Here is a 22208-nt window from a genome sequence, read left to right on the forward strand (position 1 = left end):
TGCTGATGCTGGTTTCGGCGAATTCCTCATTCCTGTCTAGGAACATTGGGGCTTTACAAGTATGCATGTCAGATTCATGAGTTATGGCCATTCAAATTCAAATTACACAGGACCGCTCACAGCTGACTGATTGTTGGAGTTTAATTGTAATGTCAGTTTATGTTAAAAAGGCTACACCTACAAGAATAATACAAAGAGAAGTGCTTATAAAGCGTGTTATGCAAAAAACTAAAAATACCAGGCAATCTGTTCTGGCATATTATGATATATTTGTCCTGAATCAAGGATCCTAGGATTTCTTTTGCCTTTATGTCTCATGGTTCAGGAGGTATGATACAAAGTGCTTTATAAATGGCCATATGGTGACGCTATTCACACCAAAAAACAGCTTTTTCATTGCCCGTGGCCTAATTCTCACATTTCTATAGTTTTGCATGTCCTGCAAACAGACACAGAGACTAAAAAACAAAGAAACGTAATGGACCAAAATCAAGGAAGTAATAAAGACTCATGTTTGTTTGCAAGTTATTAGAGTAGGGTTATCAATCGATTTAAATTTTAATCACATAATTGTCCATAGTTAATCGTGATTAACCGCAAATTAATCGCACATTTTTTATCTGTGCAAAATGTACCTTAAATGGAGATTTGTCCAGTATTTGATACTCTTATCAGCATGGGAGTGGGCAAATATGCTGCTTTATGCAAATGTATGTATATATTTATTATTGGAAATCAATTAACAACACAAAAGAATGACAAATATTGTCCAGAAACCCTCACAGGTACGGCATTTAGCATAAAAAATATGTTCTTGCCCGAAATGAATTTTGTGTTATTATCGCGTTAACTTTGACAGCCCTAGTTTAGAGGGATGCATAAAACCGGAGTCAAATTCCTTGCATGTATGTACTCGGCAAATAAATCTGATTCTGAAGTTATTCTGTATGAATGTCAAATGGGTTAGCTTTCATTTCAGATTTTTTAAGACAATCCGATATATAATTTATTCGTCAGCCTGAAACTTTAAAATGAGAATATTATGCATGTAGTCTGGCTCCACTATGCTAAGTAAAAGAGTGTGTTAGACCTAATTTACATTTTCACTCTAAGTTAAGCATCCTCACTTCTTTACCCCGCTCTGAATTTACTGTTGTAACTGCTGTAACTCAATTTGTCCTGGCATATCCTTAAGCGAGGCTCCGAGCCGAAGCAGTGATAATTACTTAAAACCATCCCACTTGATATCTGAGACACTTTTCCGATGGCTCCAGGCGGAGCTCTCGTCAGAGTGCAGAAGTACATCAATGCGTGTGCGAGCGGAGGAGCGCTCAAATTGATTCGGTGTGAGCAGTGGAAACGGATGTCACGGGCAGCCGAAATTAACACGCAGGCACAAAACCATCTCTTGTAATGGTGAGCTTGATGCAAAGAGTGATGACCACTCAGATATGGGAGCAGAATCAAACACATGCACAGTAAAGAAGTCCTCCGCTGGGGATTCTGAACATGAACTGTTTGATTATGTTCATTGTTCTGTTGTGGAAAATGAAACCACGTCTGCTGCTGCTTGTAGCGCCAATTCATTCTTCACTTTATTAATAATGTGACAGACCCATCACAGCTGATTGCACATGCTGTACCAAACATGAATGATGAATGGTCCCAGAGAAGTTTCTTTATATTCAGATGCAAAGAAGCAAGGGGAATGCGACTAACTTAAGATTAAGTAATGAATTTGCGTTCGCCGCTCCCATTATCTGTCCTCTCTCTTTCTGTTGCTCTCTCTCTCAGTCTGAGTAAATGTCAGTGAAAGATGTCGGGCATCTGTGTCCGGGAGGAGACGTCATAAATAACAGCCGCTGAAAGATACGGCGTTCAATACAGGAGATATGAGAGGGAGGAGAGGAGCCATAGGAGGCGAGTTTGATTAATGAGCTGGTGCAAAGGAATGAGTGGGGGGTAGATTGATCCATGGCCACGCCAGCCACCCTGACACTCTTTCTCTTTTTAAACAATTTCTCAAGCACATCAGTGTCCATGTTGATCACTGTGTAATTAAGACGCATTAGTTATCAGTGTATCCTCTTATAACACTTTGGTGTAGCAGTTGGTAGTGTTGTTTCACAGCAAGGAGGTCCAAAAATGTTGTTTTGTTTAGAGTTTTTGGAGATACTATATGTACTGTGCTGTATGTTAGACCCACTGAATTTTTATCAGTAAATTATACTAACCCTTTTCGACTTCTCCAGCAATCCAGAGTACCTCACATACAATATCTCAAAGGCCCAAAACAGCCGTGGTTCCCAACCAAGCCCAAACTCATGACAAAGAAACACTCCTCAAAAAAAAAAGGAATCCCTAGCCTGCAAGTAAAACAAACAAACAAAAAACTCCCGACATTGCTCAGTTCAGAGAGAGCATCCTCTCCTTGGATGGCAAGGTCGGCAGTAGGAGATGTTGGTGGGAAAAAAGCAATTTCAAAAGTTTAATAGAACATTTTTAACACTAAATACAACCCCAAAAGCAATAATCAGCAGTAGGATTTACTTTCAAGTTCCAAAGAAAAGCTCCAATAAACAGGCTAAACGTTCTTCACCACTTTCTTTTCTTTGTAATTTCTTTCCTTTCATTTTTTCTTTCCTCCTCTGAACATCTCCTGTCCATTATAAATACCAACATGAGACAGTAAATTATAAAGAACATTATGATAACCCTGGTGGATGTCGCGTACAAAAATGATAAGCAGTTTAATTCGCTTAATCTTCATGTTCCTTCTGTTCAATAAGGAGAGAACAGTACTTGCTGAGGTTAACTGAGACAGACTTTGGAGATAAGACTTGATGTAAAACATCTTCATTAGGACAGGATCCCCTGGAGTCTAGACGCTGCTGCTGGTGGTTGTAGTGGTGGAGTGAAGCCAGCAGGTGGATGATGGACACTTTCAGTTGAATCTCCCTGGACTGGAGGTGATGGAGAGGTGGTGGCTTTAATGTCATTGATATTTAAAGAATGGCATCTAGGGAATCTGGGCAGAAAAATAACTCATTATGATATGATAATAATGTACTGTAGGGACTGTAGGGACTGTAGGGACAGCGTGGAGAAGCGGAAGTGACCAAGAGGATTAGAATGAGAAGAAATAGCAGAAATTCACCCAGAGAAGAATAAAGGCCCAACAGGAGCGAATCAACAGATGTTTGGCATTGTTTCTTGATAGGTTACTTAAAGGGATCATCAAAATTGTTGATTATCTGTCGGTCAACTAATCCAGGCTGTTCTTGTACACCTTTCGTAGCTATACCTATGAAAAGTAATCCATGTAATAGTGAACCAGGAAATATAAAGAGCGACAAACACCGCATGGGTAGAGGTCAGGGTGGAAAAATAGACCACTGATTTATTAGTCACATAACTTCTGTACTTAGGTAACGCCACTTCCGTAGCTATTTTAACCCAAACCACAATATTTTCCTAAACCTAACCAATTAGTTTCGTTGCCTAAACCTAATCAAGTTGTTTCCTGTGAAGATAGAAGTTTATTTTGAAAAGATCCTTAAAGTCCCATCTAAATGTCCAACCGTACTATGTGTTTATATTTCAGGCTCTACCCAGTATTTGAGGCTAGAACTCTTTAAATATGCAATAGTTATCTGAATGATAAAAATGTGTTGACAGGTCTGTTTTGAAGTCTTTTGCATGAGATTGAGCTTTGTTGCTTCCTCTCTAGCACCGTCACAGTGATAACAGTTATACATTTCTCTGTCTACGCCCTGTCTTTTTTTTTTTTTTTTTTTTTAGAAAGCCAACATTAATCATTCTCTCTGTTCACCTTAAAATGATAAATGACAATAGTGTAGCGACACTGGGGCTTTATACAGTAGGCATTATGATACAAATCTTAGAGAGTGACTTCCTAAAGTATGATGGAACGATGGATAGAAAACAATGAAAAGAAAGACAGAAGAACTGCACTGTTTAATCACTGTAATTCTAATCTTCTCCTGCACATATATACTGTCTGTCACATTGTCTCATTTGTATTTTGTATGCATTGATGCGTGCTTACGCGCGTGTGTGTGTGTGTGTGTGTGCAGGTGGTCTGTGGCATTGATTCAAATTGAAAGGAGAGGCAGAGAGTGAGAGATGGATTGGGGAATGGGAGGATTAACGGAGATGGCTTGGTGCAGAGCATTGTGGATGTTTTCCTCTGGCTAATCCCTGTGATTGATGACTTGGTTCCATTAAGTCTCTGTGTTGGCGGCTGTGTCAATTACTCATTAATCCTTCTAAGTGTTTACTTCATATGGGGTCTAAACTGCATCTCTACGTATGTCCAACAAAATGTGCACGTGCATTCTCACACACGTGGCAAAACAGTACTCACAAAGACACATGGGTATGTATGTCAGTATCATAGACTGTATATAAGAAGTGGACGTTGTCACCGTGACGTCACCCATTGGTTTGTGGACTGCTGTTTTTGAAGCCTTGAGTTCTGCATTTTGGCCGTCGCCATCTTGGTTTTTTGCAACCAGAAGTTATACGAAAGGGTGGAGCTGAGCACAACCGAATGCTGAATTAGATATTTTTAGGTGACCAAAATTAACTTTGATGAACTGAAAACATTGTTTTTTTAGTTGGATAATCACTGTATACAATATGATAAAGAGAGACTCATTTTCAACATCTGTTAAGATTCGAAAAAAAGTGTGGGCAAGCCTTAAGCAGTGAAATGGTCAAAAATAAATAAGATTGTAAGACAGAGGTTGATAGATATTTCCCTGCAATTTTAGTGGACAAAATGTGACTTGAACACTTGGTATAAAATTAATTGAAAGGCATCATATTTCATAATTAGGATTTAATCCTTTACAGTTTTACCTCTCTGACCCAAAATCATCAGCAGACGTTTGGTATTTTCTCTGCTGATGTTCTGGCATGTCTGTACTTCAGCCTCCTTTAGTTCCTGCTTGTTTTCGGGGGCTGTTTTGATTGTTGACCTGCTGCATCATTTTAAACTCGTGGGAGTGAATATAAAAGGTCTACGACTCCCAAACTGTTCACCCAAAGTGTTTGTTAACACCCCCAGCTAAAATGCCAGCACTTTGAATTGTGAATGTAATCGTAATGTTTATTTTGGTCTTTTAGTTCAGTAAACTGCATAAAACAATAATAAAACTAAAACCCCCCCGAGCCACTGTGTCATTCCAGATCTAATGTGCTATAAAAACATACTGTTGTAATGTATTCCGACTGCACTGTGTGCTGAGAGACTGGAACATTGTGGGTCTACTTGTCAGAGTGACACATGCAAACTGAAGCGATGTGAAAACGAGAGCATGTGATTCCTGCGTTTACTCTTTGCTCTCGCTCAGTGTCAGGGAAACACTTCATCGACGGTCTCACAGGCTGCGGGTTACATGCTTCGCCTTTCGCCCCCCAAAGGCACAAACACATTCAGCTGATAGATGGATCGGACTTTGAAAATTGTGCCAACGCTGCACGGCATCGACGACTATGATCCATTCACACCCCTGACAGACCCGCTCGCCTCCAAGCCGCGCTCGGATTTCCATCGAGCCATCAAACAAACACATTCTAGTTTTGCTAAAGCTCGCTCGTTCTCTAGAGCCCGCCGAGCCTGTCGGCACTGCTGCCTGTTGTAATTGGACAAACACACGGTGAACCCATAATGCAGCGGTGCCAACAAAGAGTAATGAGTCCTTTTAATCTCCTGACCCTTTCAAGCTAATACGAATACAAAATGACTTACTCACTCAGTCTTTCTCTTGTGTTCCACAAATATGCAAATGGAGCCAAAGTGACATAACCCATATGTGTACGTTTCTTATATGTTTAGCTCTGCTGCCGGTCCCTCTTCTTCTCCTTCTTCTACTTCTTCTTACTTCCTCAACTGTGGGCTATTAGTCCTGATGATGTCGCTGCAGCAAACGCCTAAAGTTTGAGCAGAAATGTTCATATGCTTCATCCTGGCTGGAATTATGAAGTCCTCACTCACCTCCTCTCCTCCACATTTTTTGCTCAATTGACACCAAACTGTAGTGTTCTTACCAAATAAAGCTCCAATGTTCATGAAAATAAGTGACACAATTTTGAGGTCATGGTAGATGTAGGGTGGTGATTTTCAGGATTTTATCTCAACAACTGCAATTTCGACAGTATTTTGAATTCTATTCTCATGTAAACCATTGCAGTCCATAGAAATCGAGCATTTTTAAGCAATGGAGCAATCAATCTTTATAAAAATAAATCACTGACGTCTCTGAAACCCTGGTGATTGCCACAGTCATAGTGTGAAGTGGTAGTTTTCCCCGAACAGTAAACTCACCAAGATAATGACTTGCCCTTGGTGTTTGAGGTTGTGTGTCAAGACCAGATTGAAGCAGAACGAACATGCTAAGTCCTTAAAGGTTTCATGACAATGGACCGTCCTGTACTTCTCTAATGTCTTCATCCTCTCTTTCCTCCTCAAAATGCCAGGCCCAGACCCACAGCTGCACAGCAGTTATAACTTGACTTTGATTTTATTGCTCGATGCTGTTGATATTACAGCCAGAAAATCCAAATTTGGCAAAAAAAGGTTTACACCAGGAGACAAGAGTATGGACACCTGTAAATCAAGTATATGACATCTATAAAGTTTAACGTCTTCTTAACGGAGCAGTAATTTCAATACTGCTGCCAACACATGCATCCCAAATAAAATTTTCTATAGAGATGTTAACTATTAATGGAGATAAAACACAATCATTTTATATGATTAGAGAGAAGCTGTGTTTTCACACTTCATTACAGTCTTCAAAGATTTTTTGAAGCTGTGTGTCATGGCCATTACACCTCTTTCACACATATAGATTTAAAGTGGCAGGCTCTCTCCTGTCTCCCAACAAGCACCGCAGCTTGCATGCTTGCGTTGAGCACGTAATTTACATGCTCTGCTCCAAATGATTTTTGTACATTGCCAATATACCAGCGCATGATGAAGTAGTTCATTTCCATAGCGATGGTTTTACATACATTGTTTCCCCTATTCAAGTCCCAGTAGCTTGTTAAAGTAGTAGAAAATTAGGATTAACAGCTTTTCATCCATCAAGTACTTCTACGTTGTTGAGTTGAAGTAGAAAACAGCTATACTTCCTTTTCACTAAGGAATCAAGACAAGCTGGATGAGTTGTTGCTCTCGTGCTTCAGAGGACATTTACTGTACATCAAGTTGAACCTTTCTCATGTTGCGCTGCTGGGGGCCTTTTGAGTCTGTGAGTCGTGCTGGGCGGCATCAACATGTCTTCGAGGCTGAATTCACAATGAATGGCATCCTGTCTCGTCTCCAGTGTTTGAGTCTGTATGTGTGAACAGGGCATTAGAGGATCTTACGGCGCTTCTGCAGTTGGCTTCAGCATTCAGCCACGATCGATTAGTTGCTGCTTTGGGTATCTGCGTTGGTTTATGTGAATGTTGTGTGATTATTTGTCTGTGTTTGGGTTTTACCATCCTGTGGAGCATTCAGTCGATACGGGAATAAATTAATTCAGAAATTGGTCACTTTCCCAGTTTTTCATTGTGTCTTTATTTGATCATTTTAATGAAGATAAAAAGTTAATAAGTTTGTGAAATTGTATGTGCATGCTTAAGTATGCTCTGTGTTTACAAAACCTCCCTCTGCTTGGGGGCTTGTTTATTTAGTAAGTAGTTGGAATCAGGACAATCTGTATTTTCTTCTAGTTTACTTAAAAGTGCTCTATATTACATTCTGAGCATTAATATAGCAGCAAACATCTATTTGCTATGTCAAGATATAGAGAAGTAATGTTTACCTGAACAGAGAATGAAGTCACTTTCTCTCTGTGTGTTTTGTAATCGACTTAGACTGTGTATATAAAGATTGGCAACATGACAGCTCCCCAAAAGTGAAGCCAAAACAACTTGATCGCCCCCTGGTGGCTGGCTGCAGTACATGTCATAAATCTCGCCCCCTCCATGTTAGCAGATGGGACATGGGACACTTGTTTGTCATTGCTCTGTTAGCACTGTTAGCTGCGAGCCGTCGGTCAGCCATCGCCATGTTGAGATTCCGTATAGAGCTCCTTTAAAAAGGTTTGATATGAGACTTAAAAGTATGCATCAGAGCAATTATGTGTCCAGTCCTGTAATATGAGAGAGAGACCTTCTTTGAGAGCATGTGTGATGTACCCTAACAATATTTATTTTAAAAATAGAATTTAGATAAGAAGTTGTCCCTGTAGTAGTATTGTGGAATTGTATTGGACAGTAGATTTTTCTTACAAATATCACTGGTGTGTTTGTGTGTTTGTGTGAAACAGATCTTTTCTGACAGCAGCAAATAAACAGGGTGAAAGGCAATTTGCCTGACTGCTTTTTTCTTTTCTTTGTTTCCTGTGCTTTGTGCGTCTGTATCACTTCCATCCATCCGATCTGTGTGCTCGCAGGTTGGTGTGATTGTTTGTGTGTGACTGTGTACAAAGATTGCACGCTTTGATGAACCTGTGTTCACCTGTGCATCATGTCTGTTTACGACATCTTATCAAGCGTGTGCAATTAGCTGGAACAATTAGCATTGAGTGGTTCCAACTCTGCAGCCAAATCATCTGCCAGCACCAAAAGAAGAAAGGCTTTTAACAGACGACTGGTGGATCGTTTTCTTTTACTCTCATAAATCCACCTGTCCAAACCAAAACCTTGTCTGAACCCTCATTAAAGCAGAGACTTTGTGTTCTTGTATTGGACATCAGGTAGAGCAGTGGGGGCTTAACTCCAGTTGGGGGCCCAGCGTTGCCAATTTAGCAATATTTTTCTCTAGATTTGATGACTCATTTAGTGAGTTTATTTCAAAAACAGAGCCCAGCAACAAATCTCAAATGTTTTTACAACAGAAAAACAACAACGATTATGAACCATTTTCAGGAGTTTTTTTTTTGTTATGATATGCAAGAAAGATATGCACGCATATGCCAACGTTCCTAATGTCTGGTCATCTTCCTTGTTTGCAAGGGAATTCCTCTGCAGATTCAACTGCAGATTATGCAGTTTGTCAACATCTGTTTTATATAATAAGATACAGCTTTCACTATGTTCATCTCAGAGTTTTCATTCACATATCTTGAGGTGAGAGGTCAAAGGGCCTCTTTGAAAATGGCCATGCCAGTTTTTCCTCGGCAAAATTTAGTGTAACTTTGGAGCGTTAATTAGTGTTCTTCTCAACAAGCTAACAGGACATGGTTGGTACCAATCGATTAGGTTAGGTTTTCTAGTTTCATCCAATATAACCTCTGAGAGAGAGAATAGCGACTTATAGTGTATTATACAGTATAATAAAACATCAATACTTGACATTGTGTATACAGTATTGCCACGAAAAATATTGCGATACAATGCTGTATCGATTTTTTCTCTCACACCACTCTGCACATTTACTCATTTCATCTTGTTTACTCTGATTAGAAATAGATTTAGATGTTTTCTCAAAATATGCAAGTATTTTGTTTACAGGGCCTTTATCACCTAGTCTTTACACTGGCAGAAAGGCTGCCTTCATATAAATGATTTGACAACCTGGGGAATACGTTGTGTATTATTATTGACTTGTTTGAATTCATATACAGATTTTGACTAACATTTTGCTATTCAAATAGTTGTGTAGTCACGACACATACTGTAGTCATATTAGCACATGACATCATCTAATGATTGGAGATTTAGCTACTCCAATTGAAGAGTTATCATTGGGGCCATTTAATACATACTCGTTACATAACTAGGGGTAATGGTTGAATCCCTCATGTCTCATACCGTAAGTCATTTCTTACTCTGTAATTTTCCTGACACCAGGTAGCATTAAATCTCCTGCAGTATATGACCATGCATTTCTAAGTGGTAAAACTGGATGAATTTTACAGCCGCAGCCAAGCTTTATGCAGTCAGCTTTTGTGTATAGAATAGATAGGCCAGACTCTCATGAGAGCGTATTGTTTTTGCTGCGGCATCATCTGAAAACAGTTTACCTGGCGTTGCCATTTTCCCATTATGCTCTGGTATACATTCCATTATTTCCCCAGCTATGTTTGTTCTGTTTGAAAGTGGGGCCGAGCCCCATCAGCCCAGTGTCACAATCAGCACTTTCCTCCAGGGACGACACATTAGGGCCACTGTACAACGGCTGCTTAGTCAATTATCACTGTTTCTTATTCACAGGACGGAGTAGCCTGTTAAACCCACTGCCCTCCCGCCATCGCCTCCATTACCCTGCATCTTTCTTTTTCTCCATGTGTTGCCCTAACACCTTGCACTCCGGCTTCTCATTGCATCCAAACACTGCCCATTTTGCCTTTTTCCTCCATTCCCCCTAAATGCAGCTACATTTCTCAGACCAGCATTGATAAACTCTGTTTGGAACCATAAATCAAAGTGGTGCTCTGTAGCTGGTTGGCAAAGAGTCTATAAGAGAGAAGCCAATGTGCTTGGATCAAACAATCAACAAATCAAAACAACACCCCAGTAATTTGAGTTAAAAACCTGCTTGAGATTGTGGATGCTGCAGTGCAATTTTTAAAGATTCTTTTGCAGTGATATCATCATCCCGTAGAACTTTCTATCCTCCTAGTCTCAACATAATTATAGCTGTGTCCCAGTTCCATAATAGTAGCCTTCAGTATGCACTACATAATTCACCTTCAACCCGTTCTCACTCCTAACTCGTCAAATTCAGACTCTTGGTCAGTGGTCCTCGAATACCGAGGCACCTGTTGGCATCTGTATGAGACGCACCGGGCTTTCAACTAACTCCGATGTAAACCCATCCACGTCATTATTATACAGTCAGAACAACTGACGTAGTACAAAGAGCAAGAAAGTCCAAGTCGGGGTGGATGGTTGGTTTGTTACGTAACTTATGTGACGAGTCCATTTTAACCCAAACCACAATCTTTTCCTAAACCTAACCAAGCAGTTATGTTGCTTAAACCTAATCAAGTAAACGTAAAAACTAAGTAAACCTACTTTGGAAGTTTATTTTGAAATGTACACTGTATGCATGTAACGAGCAATAAACTCTACGTTTCCTGTGAACACAGAAGTTTATTTTGAAAAGACACGATGCATGTAACGAGCGGAAACTGACACGCTGTCCCTGACACGTCTAAAACTTACGCTTGAGGGGTACGTAGAGCGTCATAGTTTGAAGCCACTGACCAAGCGGCGGTATTTGATAAGTTGGGAGTGAGAATGTGTTGAGACGTTAAATGGTTAGTATACAAGAAATCAGTATAGACAGATCCTGCAACTGCTTTGTGTGTTCCGCGATCTAGCAGGACTGCCATTACTGCTATGGCAAGTCGTAGTGACTCAGTGTCTGAGCCAAAGCTCCGAGGCGTCTGTTGTTGCTCGTAGTAACTTACGGAAATGTTTGGTGTAGATAATAAACACAGATGAGTATGTATTTAAAACCGTCACTACAAGCAACCACAACACATTCGGCTGAGTCAGTTAAAACGGTTAGCAGACACTTTGTAGGTGTTGTTGTGATGTTGACCAATTAATGATGTTTACTTTGTGGTCATTTGGTTGCCCTAGTTGGAGCATCTAACGTTATAACTCACAATAACGCCACAGTTAGTTGATTGAGTTAATTTAGCCCCTAGATAGTGCCTTTAGCCCACTAACGTTAGTGACACTAGCTAAGAAGCTAAGTGTTAACTTAGCTGACGTTACTTGTTTCACCACGTTAGGCTAACGTCAGGCAGCTGAGAACGGCTCAGGTTTCTTCCCGAACTCCTAGATATTGTTGTCAAAAGCAACATTACATAGACAGTAAAAGTAGAAAATTGTACACTTCTTAGGACAGCTTGCATTCAAATGTGTGCATATTGTAGGGATATGGCAGCATAGTAATTGCAAAAGGAAATGTCACCCCAGTTCGCGCTGAAAACAGTGTGATCCTGATTGCATTTGGATTCCCAGGACCCCCCTGGTGATTTGTGATGGCTCAGAGGGATGCGATACATTTCATGGGTTGGTGATGTGCACTGTTCAAATCAAGGAGATAGCCTTAGACATCAACGCTGTCAAAGTTTTGACACAACAATAAAATCAAGAAGACAGGCAATTTTCCTTTTTTGACTCCATGCTGTTTGTGCATGACTCTGTGTGCCTTTCTGTATGAAAGTATTTTCCTGTCTTGAAGTTTCATCTTCTCCCTGTGAGTAAAGGCCACTAGGAGTGTGCCCGCTCATGTGTCGCTGAACTTATCGGTTGTATACTTTTATTTATACCTCTGCACTGATGCTGCCCATAAAGAGGGGAGGAGGTGGAAGAGGGAGGGAGAGACGACAGGCATATTGCTCCAGTCAGTGATCTTCAGTGCTGACAGGGTTTTTGTTGCCTCAGAATTGAAGTTATTATCTCTCAGCACAAATCAGAATTGTGAAATTGATTCAGCTGGATCGTTGTGCTCAAGGAGACGGGCCTCCTCTGCAATCTGCTGCACTGTGACAAGAAATAATTTGAGTTGTTGCTCGCGGCATATGTTAATAGGCCTTCCACCCAGAGCATTTAGTAGTTCTTTGCAAGTACTGTCGGAAGAAGACAGATGAGGGGAGATTAATGTGAGCGTTAGCGTTATTTGTGGTTCACCGAAGAAGAGAATGGAGGTGTATTGTGCTTTGGTGCAGAATAAAGAGCTACTTTGAGAAGTCTTTTCAACAACCTTACACGCAGAGTCAACAGACTTCTGGGGGTTTCATGGTATGGGTTTTGAGTTTTGTTTTGCTGATTACTAGGGTTGTCAATCGATTAAAATATTTGAAATGAAACAAACAGTAGCACAAAATATTAGGCTACTTTATTATACATTTTATTTATGTTTATATTTTAGCCTTATATTTTATACACTATTTTATGTCGTAGATTATCATTTTGCTTCTGATTGATTTTCCTTTTTTTATAGCCTGCGTATTTAATGAGCAATGTTGGAGGGAGTCTGAGGTCCAAGATTTTCATTGCCAGAGTCTGCTTCACTGTCATTGTTGTGCACATGATTATAAAGAACTTGAAACTTGAACTCACGTAACAACCAACTTTAAAATGAGATTTTGATGATGAAGTGCAGACAGACAGACAGACATAGCAAAAACAAACTAATAATGGTGCTACCTGTACCTGAATATGCTTGGCCTCTCTCAAATCTCTCCTTTGCAACGTCTTTTGTTGGACAGAGGCTGCTGCAGGAGACTTGGATATATGGACATCTTCTTGCCTTTGTTCCGCCTCCTGACTTTACTTGCGCAACGTTAAGTGTGTTGTTTTTAAATATTTAAAGAGGGTACTCGTGTTGCTGTTGTGTGCCACTTTCTTGATACAATTAGTGCATCTTGCCGTGATTTTATCTACAGGGGAAAAGTAGCACCACACAATGCTACGTTTCCTTTCTGCCATTCTGGCATTCTCCGACTCTCGGCTCGGTCTCAGTAGACCTCCTGCAGTAGACTCACTCACATTTGTGATGCGGAAGTGCACGACTGCGTGCTACGTTTTGATCTCACATAGGTTTCCACAGTCATTTGACACGGGACAGCTCAGGGCTGTTTTGGCACAAACATTATATTGAAAACGTTTGGAAGTGATGCAGCCACCCACGTTTTGTTTATATAATTTATAATGAATATTTTTCCAAAGGAATCAACACCAAATGAGTATCACAGTATCAAGCTGCCCATCACTAATGAAAACAGTTCTAGCCAAGTTTAAACCAGGACTTGAATATTGTAGAAAATGTATTAAAATCCTGACTCTGCTTTGAGTTGACAGGAAGGGAATTCCAGAGGCTTGTGCCTTTAATTGAGATTGCAGTCTGTGCAAAAAAGCAGTACGCTCATGAGGTGAGCCTACTGTCTTGGAGTAGTAATAGTAATATCAGTTTTTAAATTGGCAGTGTTTGTGATCTTTCCTAGTGTGAAATGAAAGCCGAGGTCCTGTTTGTGTTTGTGGTGCACAAGGATTGTTTGATCATTAAGAGCTTCAAATCTGTTCGGTCCGATTTCTCCAGACCACCGGGCACATGGGAATACATTGATCTGCAGAGGGATTGCACATACAGCAAGCTATCAGAAGGCAATGAGGCACAGCCAACAGCAATTTTCAGTAGAAATGTGTTAGAAATGTGTTTACTGTGTGTGTGTGGGGTGTTTGGTGTGATGGGAAGCACTGCAAAAATAGGTTGCTTCTCTATAATCTTTAATATTTGCCCAAATTTATTGTGTCCACCTTTATTCACTGCTACGACCACACACAGTGTTTGTACCACACACATATTTATGTGGGCATATTCTATGGCCTTAGAAAATCAAATTAAATTGATTGAAGTGTGGATTTGTGATGGTACTCTTTTCTCTTTGAACTTGCACTCATGTACTGTATGTTTTGAGAAATACAAATGTTTGACTTGTGTTGATAGTGTGGCCTGAATTCACTCTCCTTTCCTCTCCTCTCCTCTTCTCTCCTCTCCTCTCCTCTCCTCTCCTCAGGTGCTGAAGGGCAGTAAAAAGCTTTGCCTCTCTGTGCGTTCGGTCGGGCGGATTCCAGGTGGCTATGTGACCAACCATGTTTATACCTGGGTTGACCCTCAGGGTCGGAGTGTTTCCCCTCCTCCTGACCTGCCTGAGCATCGGAGCGCCACCCTGCGGAGAACTGACAGCCAGCGACGCAGCAACATGCAGCTACTGCAGGAGGGAGACGAGAAGAAGGTGAGGCTTTACCTGGGAAACAAAACACTGGAGTTCTGCAATAACGGAGAAGTGTTTCTATTGTCTATACCTTTTTTGTTTGACACTTTGAAAACGGACGCTGTTTGCACGATCCAGTTTAAATCTATCTAAAATAAAAACCATAATAGCTATAGAATTCATTCTTCTTGCAGTGGAAAGCTAAGGCTTCCGACTTTCGTGTCAACACATTGTACGCTTGTTCTGAAGTCATTACGCTGTATTACCCACGGTACAAAATGCGGTGACAACGCACTGTGTCGCAACATTTCCCCGCGGGGAAAGGGGGAAAAGTAAAATATTCATATTCTGAATAAGATGTGTTCAGCACTGTGTATGTTGATTCATCATTTTAAATATTTCATTGGACACCATGACATTGATTTGTTCAAAACGTGTTGCCCCTTACATCCATTGTGCACTTTGCACTTAAGCAACATCTTCTGTTTGCAAAAAACGTACTGCCGATATACTGTATTAGCTGCATGGATAATGTCTTATATTTCTTTAAATCTCTGAGAGTTAATGCTAGAATATATATAATGGAATATTCATGACAAATGTGAAAAGACGAGCTATATAAAGCTGAGCTAAAGAAACTAAATATAAAAAAGTTAAATCATGAATTCCATGAAAAAATTTAAAAGTCATATCCAACTTCCTGTTCCTTGTTTTGTTGGTGTCTTTCTTTGAAAGACACCAACAAAAGTTTTGCTGCTGTAACAGGCGTCATGCTGTGAAAGGAACATTAGACTGGATAATAACTTCTCTGTTTACATTCAGCAGAGTTATGAACAGTTTTGTTTTTCTCACTCTGCTAATGAAGTCCCTTCTTGCTGAACGTCTCTGTGTCATAGGACTCTGATCTCCACTCTACTTAACTCTATCATGTTAACTCCTCACCCTCATCAAACCTTCTCCCAAACTGTCCACCAAAACCAGTGTCTGAATATATGTGACACATAAAGTAGGTTATTGATTTGCAGAATCAGACTTCAGTTATATTTGCAATGCCCAGTTATAGTGGCTGTGAAAGAGTTTAAGTAGTTTGGATGGTCATATTTTTTATGATAAATGCAGTACCTGTGAGGGTTTCTGGATAATATTTGTCATTGTTTTGTGTTGTTAATTGATTTCCATTAATAAATACATATTTTGCATAAAGCAAGTATATTTTCCCACTCCCATGTTGACAAGAGTATTAAATACTTGACCAATCTCCCTTTAATGTACATTTTGAACGGATAAAAAATGTGTGATTAATTTGTGATTAATCGCGATTAACTATGGACAATTATGTGAATAATCGTGATTAAATATTTTAACCGATTGACAGCCCTACTTTATATGTTAGTAAGCAACCACCAAATGAGTGCTAACATTATCTTATTACAAATCATGAACTGTATGCAACCCAAATATTTAATAGTACAGTTTGAATTTATGAGAACAACTTACACAAAATCTCAAGTACTGCACTAATTTACCTCCTGCTGTTTTCTGGTATCATGGTAACTACGGTTGGTGAAGTCATAAAGCTCCAGCTATCCAGCAAAAGTCACCACAAAGATAAAAAAACACTAATGATGTCGGCTGCCTTTCCGCTCTAAATTAAAAAAAAATCAATTTGAGGCTTTCAGGGCTCTCCTGTAAAAATATAAGGCGCGCAGAGCTGATAAACATGAGGTGCTAAGCAACACAAAAACAGCGCATTGAAAACAATTACAAAAAGCCGCCTCAGGCTGCTAAAACACACTCTTGTCTGATGGGGGCCTAAAAGTGAATTATAACTGTAAGACTCGGTAATGGACAAAAGATGATAGACACTAAAAAAAAAAAATATCCAAAACTTAAACAATAACAGTAATTGGACCTTCGGTACCACAAAACTCCACCCTGTCACCACCTGGCAACCTGTAGGGAAGGAGCTGTCAGAGCTGTTTAAAAGATTTATTACACTCAAACTTTCAATTTTTCAGCAGCTGAGAGCCACACATTAATCTTTACTGCTTCAGCTCCACTTGGCTGTAGTTATTGCCAAGTAGATAACGTTTAGAAAATGTTTTAACTCTAGTGTCTAGTAGATAGTTTGGCTGTTTTAGCTTTACTTTTAAAGGTAATTTAGATTAAAAACAGGTAAAGCTACTTGTATGATGCAGTTCATAAACGCAGCAGTAATTTCACTCATTATAATATGTGTTATATACAGTAATTCATGAGATAGAATGATTAAATGCGCGTGTCTGTCCCACACAAAGGCTTCATGAGTGCCTCCTCACATTCCACTGCTTACAAAACAGCGACACCAGACCACTGAGACTCCTTTTAGAGACAAACAGCATATTGAAGTTGTTCCATGATAACAGCAGATGCCAGAGAACACTATGAGCCCTAAGAGCTGCTACAGTATGTGCTGCCAATGAAAGAAGCATGAGTCTGGTAATTAAAAACCATGTCCCGCATAAATGTCACAGAGAGCATGAATGCCTCTGTATTCTCACTGAGCAAAGGTGGCTGATTTACCTCCCAATAAGCAGACAGTTGTTATCAAAAAAGAAGAGCTGCAGCGGCCATATGCTTTGAATGAAAGTAAGATTCCTGCGCCAGATGCCAAACAGACACCGGTGGGAAAATAACAAGGAGGAAACTGACATTGTTTAATAGAGGTATTTGCATACGTGTCATGTTGTAGTTGCCAAGGTGCTACTGAGTCCGCTTCTCAATCTTGGCATCAGACAGCTACATTAGGATCAAACCCAGTAATCACGGGCTTCATTGTGATGGAGGGAAATGCACAATTTAAAGTTTGGCACAGCTAAGCCACCGCTGAGACTCTCCCAGTACACAGTGTAAACTTTAATGTGGTCTCTTTGCTTTCCAAGTAAGGGAAAGTTGGTGTCCTGCATTGCCCTTTCTGGGTTGATTTTGCAACAATGGCTGGCTCGCTCTACATTTTCCCGCTTATTACGCAGCTACTTACTTAAAGGTGCTATTGATGACATTCAGCCACTAGATGTCACATTGTCCCTCCTCGTTCCATTGCATTTTCTTCACATCAAGTGGTTGCCAGGCACTTACCGTCAAGCTCAGCCATTTATCAGTTTCTTCCATACTAACTGACGACCTAGAGATACCGCGTGATACCAACTTCGTTTTACTATTAGCTCACAAGTCTTGTTAGAAGTGGGAACCAAACGTCAGATATCTTCCACAGAGATAAAAAAAAAGTAATTAAGAATAACGATATAAAAATAGCCAATATTCTGATGGTCTCGTTTGCTTCTGTAGGTCATATATAAAGATCAATATTAAATTTAGACGGTTTCATAACCAGATAAAGGTTCCTCACAGTAACTATTAAGTAAACATTTGGAAATCATCAGCGTGTAATGTTGTGTGCCATGAACAAAGATGGCTCTGACATTTGAAAATTACTGCATTAAGTGAGCTAAAGGCTCAAGGGCCAAAGCAAATAGCTGCAGAGTTAAGGGACACCCCTGATGAGATGACCCAGCGGCACCAAACAAAGAAGAGCAGATTAAACTTGATGGAGTCACTGCCAGTGGGGTAGAATAAAGCTGTTTTATCAGACAAATGAACCCTTCATCCAACCCTATAGCCTCCGGAACGGAAAGCAAATAGGCCTACCGAAGCCTTTCATAGATCAAGGCATGGGACAGCAGCTGGGAGGTTAATATATATATATATATAGTTTTATCTTTACATGCCAAGTGCTGTCCCTTTAGTCCCTCTGCTTATCAGACTCACTCTCAATGAGATGTGTTAGATCCACTCAACTGTGAAATGTGTCATCATTTTACTGAGAAAAGTAGATGTCTGATTTGTGCAGAATGAGTGGACGTTGTCACTCCTTAAGCAAATAGCTTGTTCTTGATCACTGAGTTCTTGTTCAGGTGCTTTAGCACTGCCTGAAACATATTATAGTGTAAAAAGAAAATGTGTAAAGGATGTGTCATCATCCTTGGAAGAACAGCCTCTTAACGTCCAACCCAAAGCTGTGTCTCCTGCAGAGAAGGGAGATAGTTTGGATGTAAATGTTAGAGGTACCCTGCTGGATGGATTCCATGTCAATGTCTTTCAACCACATATATACTGCAGTGTTTACGCTGGTCCTCCAGCTTTCCTCTGAGTGTATACGTTGCTTTATAACATCTTGAGACATTGACTCCATTTTGGCTTCAGGTAATCAAGTTGCACTGATGGTTTCAGTAATAACACAAATGTTAACATACCGGTAAATAAGAGTATTTCACTTTTCAGATGCAAAAACTGAAGTTGATTTTTTTTTACTTTATTTTTTTTATTCAGACAATACGCATGCTGTCTGTGACAGCATGGACCTTTTTATGCATCCACGGCGGTGACCGCCATGGCCAGAGGCATTACGTTTTCTGGTTGTCCGTCCGACCGTCCGTCCGACTGTCCGGTCCATTCTTGTGAGCACAATATCTGAGGAACGCCTGGAGCAAATTTCTTCAAATTTGGCACAATCGTCCACTCGGACTAAAGGATAAACTGATTAGGTTTTGGTGGTCAAAGGTCAAGGTCACTATGACTTCACAAAGCACATTTTTGGCAATTACTCAAGAATTCATATGCTAATTATGATAATTTCACTTACATGTATAACAGGATGAAATGATGAAGTGATGACATTTTGAACAGACATGGATGCAACTTGACTGGTTGGCGGAGGCATACAACTGTGAAGCGGTAATTCTAGTTTTGCTTTAAAAGAAGCATAATTTGTTGTTTACATACATCATGTATTATGATCATTACAAGTAAACTCATTTTGCTCTGAAGAGACCTTTCCATGCTTAAATACAGTACAAGATTGAATAGCTTGTTAAATAGACAAATGTAGAAACTGGAGTCATTTTGGCATAGTCACGTACTGTATGTCCTGTAGGTATCATTAGCTCCCTGCAGCAGTGGGTTTATTTGGGTGCTATAGCAGAGATATTTCCGGTTGGTAGATTAAGGTTGGTTGTTTGAATTCAAACAGTGTCGCATATCGTCCGCTCTGCTTGTTAGGGAGAATGACACGGATGAGCCTTGTAAACAAACTGATTGACGAATTCAAACATTCCTCATTCCTCCAATCAGAACAGCTTCAGCCTCCTCCATTAATGGCTCTGACTGAGTCACCGCATCTACTGAAACTCTTTATTTTCTGCCGGCAAATCCCAGCTCAGAGCACGGCTGTCATTTCTTCTATGCATTGTGTTTCACATCTCCATTTCAGTGTGAAAAGCCCGACACCACGGGCGAGTCTGGCAGCCTGTCACGCAGCGCAATTGAGACTGCAAAATGTCATTTACAATGTTGATAATAAAGAGGTGTCTGGTTCACACCATTTTTATGTATTTAACCCCTGCTTCTGCCGTATTTATCGGTTTCTCTGTCTGTCTTCAATAGGTCAACTTGGTTCTGGATGATGGCCGGTCTCTGGGTCTGATGATCCGGGGGGGAGCAGAATATGCTCTGGGTATCTACATCACCGGAGTGGACCAGGGATCAGCAGCAGAGTGTGGAGGACTCAAGGTATCACTTCAATCGATCTTTTACTCGCTGTCTCACACACACACTGTCTCACTTTGATCCAACTGATATTTTAGATAAGCTTGCAGGGAACTGCACAACATATCTCTCTCCCATATTGAGCCTTCCTTTTCTGAGGCCTTTCCTCACACAGTTTTTGGCGCCTAATGCCACTACACGAGAATAAAGCACCCGATTCCCCCCTCCCGACAATGGTCAGCAAAGCCCCGATTATCTTTCCAGATATTCCTGTGGTGTGAGATCTGTTAAGAGTGTTTTTTATATCTCCCGATCGGCTCCCGATTTCAAATTGTAAATATTAAACATGTTCAATATTTACAATCGAATATCCCATTGTGTGTGGGGAACGCAGAGGACAGTCAATGACGCAGTCTCGTGGGAAAGAACGATAGCCAATTGAAAACCCATCTGACTGAAGCGGAAGGACAACCACCGTTGTCATGGCAGCTGCCGTTAATGCATGAGCTAATGGGCAGCGGCTCCTCGGGTCACATGTCAAAGTGTTCTCGAGCAAGATACTTAACCCCAAATTGCTGGTGTGTGAATGAGCATTTAGATTAGAGCCTGATGGGATCTTTGCATGGCAGTCTCTTCCATCAGTGTATGAATGTGTGTGTGTGAATGCTGACATGTAGTGTAAAGCTCTTTGAGTGGAAAGAATTGAAAAGCGCTATATAAATGCACCATTTACCATTTTTAATGCAAAACGTGAAGCATAAAGTAGTAGTAAGAAATGGAGGACCAACTTGTTGATTTGTGGCAACAACACAACAAGTGTTTATTTAACGTGTCTCCATGAATTCATCCATTATTTTTTTTTTTTTCATCTTGAATTTTCAGTACAAAGTAGTGCAAAAACTAACATCACAAAGTCTTCCTGCCTGTCATCTGCCATTTTTGTTTACACTAAAGTCACGTTTGATCACGCGAGATTTTGCGAGATTTACGTTTTTTTGAGTTTCTTGTTGTTCATGAATGAAATCTGTTAGTGTGTGGTGTGATGTTTTGGCCAAATCGTTTCTCTCCACACACTATAGGAACAAAACTGTTACATTTAACGTAACATGTCGTTATGTGTGGGGTCTCTCACATTTTCAATCTGTTAGTGTGGGCCAGCCTCAATGCACTTATGATATATCAAACATGAGTCAGAAAAATTGTGAAATATGTCCATCACAGCTTCCACAGTCTAAGATGACATCTTCAAATGTCTTGTTTTGTCTGACCAAAAGTCAAAAGAAAACCTGCTTCAAAAACGACTTGATGAATCAATTATCAAAATAACTGTCGATTACTTTTCTGTCGATCAACTAATAAACTAATCGTTTGAACTCTACACATAACAACCTGTAATACTTCTTTGAACAAATTAATAGCATGTTATCAGCAATACGATTAGTTTCAGCATGCACGACTAAATTGTTTTCAGAAACCTTTTGTAGCTACTGTAATTTTTCTTTTTTGTTTTACAAAAGCATTGATTCCTGAGAGGGAAGACATTCTTTACACCTGCTGTCCTTACAGGGATGTCAGAGCCCAGGGTCATCTGGTAGGGATTTAATGTAGGACATTAAAAGTGCAGAAAAGCCATCAGGGATCAGGCTGACTCACCACCGGGCCCGTCTATGATTAGACCTCTCTAACCGGTGAGACATCTACTGAATACAGGCATCTCTCACCAGTGGGGACATTTCCTTTAAAATATATTTTGTCACTTTGACATAATAACACAGGAAGAGTTATACCAATATCTTACTACTTTGGGCTATTTCCTGTCAAGCTGCTATCCCCCTTCTTCTTAACCATATGGGCCGTCAAGAATAATTG

The 22208-nt window shown here is 40.2% G+C and overlaps 1 protein-coding gene across 5 annotated transcripts in view; it reads left to right on the forward strand.

Annotated features, from left to right (window-relative positions):
- The window catches only part of whrna (whirlin a), a 150884-nt gene that overhangs the window by 54015 nt on the left and 74661 nt on the right, over positions 1-22208 (forward strand). For all 5 annotated transcript variants that reach the window (XM_037752962.1, XM_037752960.1, XM_037752961.1 and 2 more), the window contains exons 4-5: positions 14559-14777; positions 20238-20363. In XM_037752962.1, the coding sequence (XP_037608890.1) occupies positions 14559-14777; positions 20238-20363 (345 nt within the window). The remainder of the gene's footprint in view (positions 1-14558; positions 14778-20237; positions 20364-22208) is intronic.

Source organism: Sebastes umbrosus, chromosome 19 (assembly GCF_015220745.1).
Source record: "Sebastes umbrosus isolate fSebUmb1 chromosome 19, fSebUmb1.pri, whole genome shotgun sequence".
NCBI lineage: Eukaryota > Metazoa > Chordata > Actinopteri > Perciformes > Sebastidae > Sebastes > Sebastes umbrosus.